Source organism: Condylura cristata, unplaced genomic scaffold, assembly GCF_000260355.1.
Source record: "Condylura cristata isolate star-nosed mole 26May11 unplaced genomic scaffold, ConCri1.0 scaffold00032, whole genome shotgun sequence".
Lineage (NCBI taxonomy): Eukaryota > Metazoa > Chordata > Mammalia > Eulipotyphla > Talpidae > Condylura > Condylura cristata.
Window position 1 is genome coordinate 19,460,998 of NW_004567133.1, and position 1,899 is coordinate 19,462,896.

The window sequence follows — 1,899 nt, forward strand, 5'->3', positions numbered from 1 at the left end:
GCGCCGGTGCGGGCGCCGTGGGCTTCCTGCTCTAACTCACCTTTCTTTGTCTGTTTGTTGTTTTAGCTATCCTGGGGTCTCCTGCTAGTGGAATTCAGAACACGATTGGCTCTGTGGGCGCAGGCCAGCAGAACGCCTCCTCTTTAAGTAACCCAAACCCCATAGACCCCAGCTCCATGCAGCGGGCCTACGCTGCCCTCGGACTCCCCTACGTGAACCAGGCCCAGACGCAGCTGCAGCCTCAGGTTCCCGGCCAGCAACCAGCACAGCCGCAGACTCACCAGCAGCTGAGGACGCTCAACCCCTTGGGTAGGTGGAGGCGCCCACTGGCCCGGACGCAGCCGTGGCGGTGACACATCTCCCGGAAGCCCAGGAGCGTTCAGCCACTCTGTCACCCTAAATACAGCCGGCCTGTCTGCACGTGCCGGGGCACGGCACCCTTCGAGTGGCTGAGAAGGCGGGCGCGTCCGGCGCGGGCAGGGTCCCAGCCTGTGGGAGGAGCAGCGTTCGCGGCGGACCAGCGGCTGCCGCTCCTCGTGCTGCTGCTCCGGGACACTCTCTTCAGGCAGATCACGTGGCTGGGCTGAAGCTCACAGCCCAGAGCCTCCTCGTGCCGCTGGCCTTGACCCTCAGCAGACCGCTGCTTCGATGAGCGCTTGGGCGGTCTGCCTCCCGGCGGCACCTCAGCCCGCTGTTGGCCGGGTTGGCTTGCCCTGCACACGCGCTGTTCTCGCAAGATTTCCCTCTGAATTGGGCCTCCTGGGGGTGCAGGGTTAATGACACAGCACTGTCGAGCCCTCGCCAGCCACGGCGACATGAGTTCGATCCCCAGGGCGCGGCAGACCCCTCCTGTCTCCCCGCTGCCCCCCTCAGCAGTGGGTTTCAGTGGATCCGCCCTTTCTGCGCCCCGCTCTGTCTCTGGGGAGTCCTCCCTGCCGAGCCCCCGCCCCTCTGGCCTGCACCCCATGTGTGCGTACATGAATAAACCTTAAAAGAAAAAAAGGAAAGTTTTTTTCTTTAAATTGCTCCAACCCCGGGAAACCTAGGTATAAGTAAGCAAGCCTTGTCCCTCAGGCCAAGCAAAGGACGCCCTGTTCCTTTTCTAGTAGGGCGTGTCGTAACCTCACAGACGACCCTTCAGACTTACATCTGTGTTGCTTCCTTGGGTGACGCTGCAATAACGAACCCCTGGTGTCTACTGGCGGGAGCCTGGGTTGGAGGCCTGAGAGCTGACCTCTGACCTGACCCCCCCCCTCCCCCCGTGGATGGTGTGTGACCTGGGATGAGACTGTTAGCCTCTAGTCTCAGCATTTTCTTACTTTAAAATGAATACTGCAGACACCGCTACCTTTTCTTTTTTTTATCTACACTTAATTTCTACAATTTTATTTTTTAATGTGGAAAAAAAGCCACAAATTTATGTCCCAGATCAATTTAGTGGTTCAGGGCATGATAGTGATGAAACCCCCCTCCCCCCCAAAAAAAAAAACCTGACCCTGTAGGGGTCATTTCTGAGTTTATCCACAGCTGCAGCGTATACTTGAATACCAGGCCCCGTACTAAAAGTGCCTTCTCTGGGCTGGCGGGACGGTGGCCAGGAGCCTGCAGCTGGCCCGTGCAGCCACCGGTGCCGAAGCGCGGGCCTGGCCGGCGCGCACCTGCTGCCGAGGCTTCGCGGCGTAAATTGTGACTCAGGAGTTGGTCGACTTCTCTCTTTTCTGTCTTTAAAGGAAACAACCCAATGGCCATTCCAGCGGGAGGAATAACGACAGATCAGCCGCCAAACCTGATCTCGGAGTCAGCTCTTCCGACTTCGCTCGGGGCGACGAAGTAAGCCCGTCTCTCAGCCCCGCGCCTGCACGCCACTCGCCGGGCAGCGGGTGGGGCCGCGACGCGCGG

General features: G+C 59.6%; 1 protein-coding gene across 1 annotated transcript in view; it reads left to right on the forward strand.

The window, feature by feature from the left end:
• Nucleotides 1-1,899, forward strand: part of CREBBP (CREB binding protein) — a 75,259-nt gene that overhangs the window by 42,547 nt on the left and 30,813 nt on the right. The window contains 2 exon segments of the mRNA XM_012731673.1: nucleotides 67-309; nucleotides 1,731-1,822. Coding sequence (XP_012587127.1) covers nucleotides 67-309; nucleotides 1,731-1,822 — 335 coding nt within the window.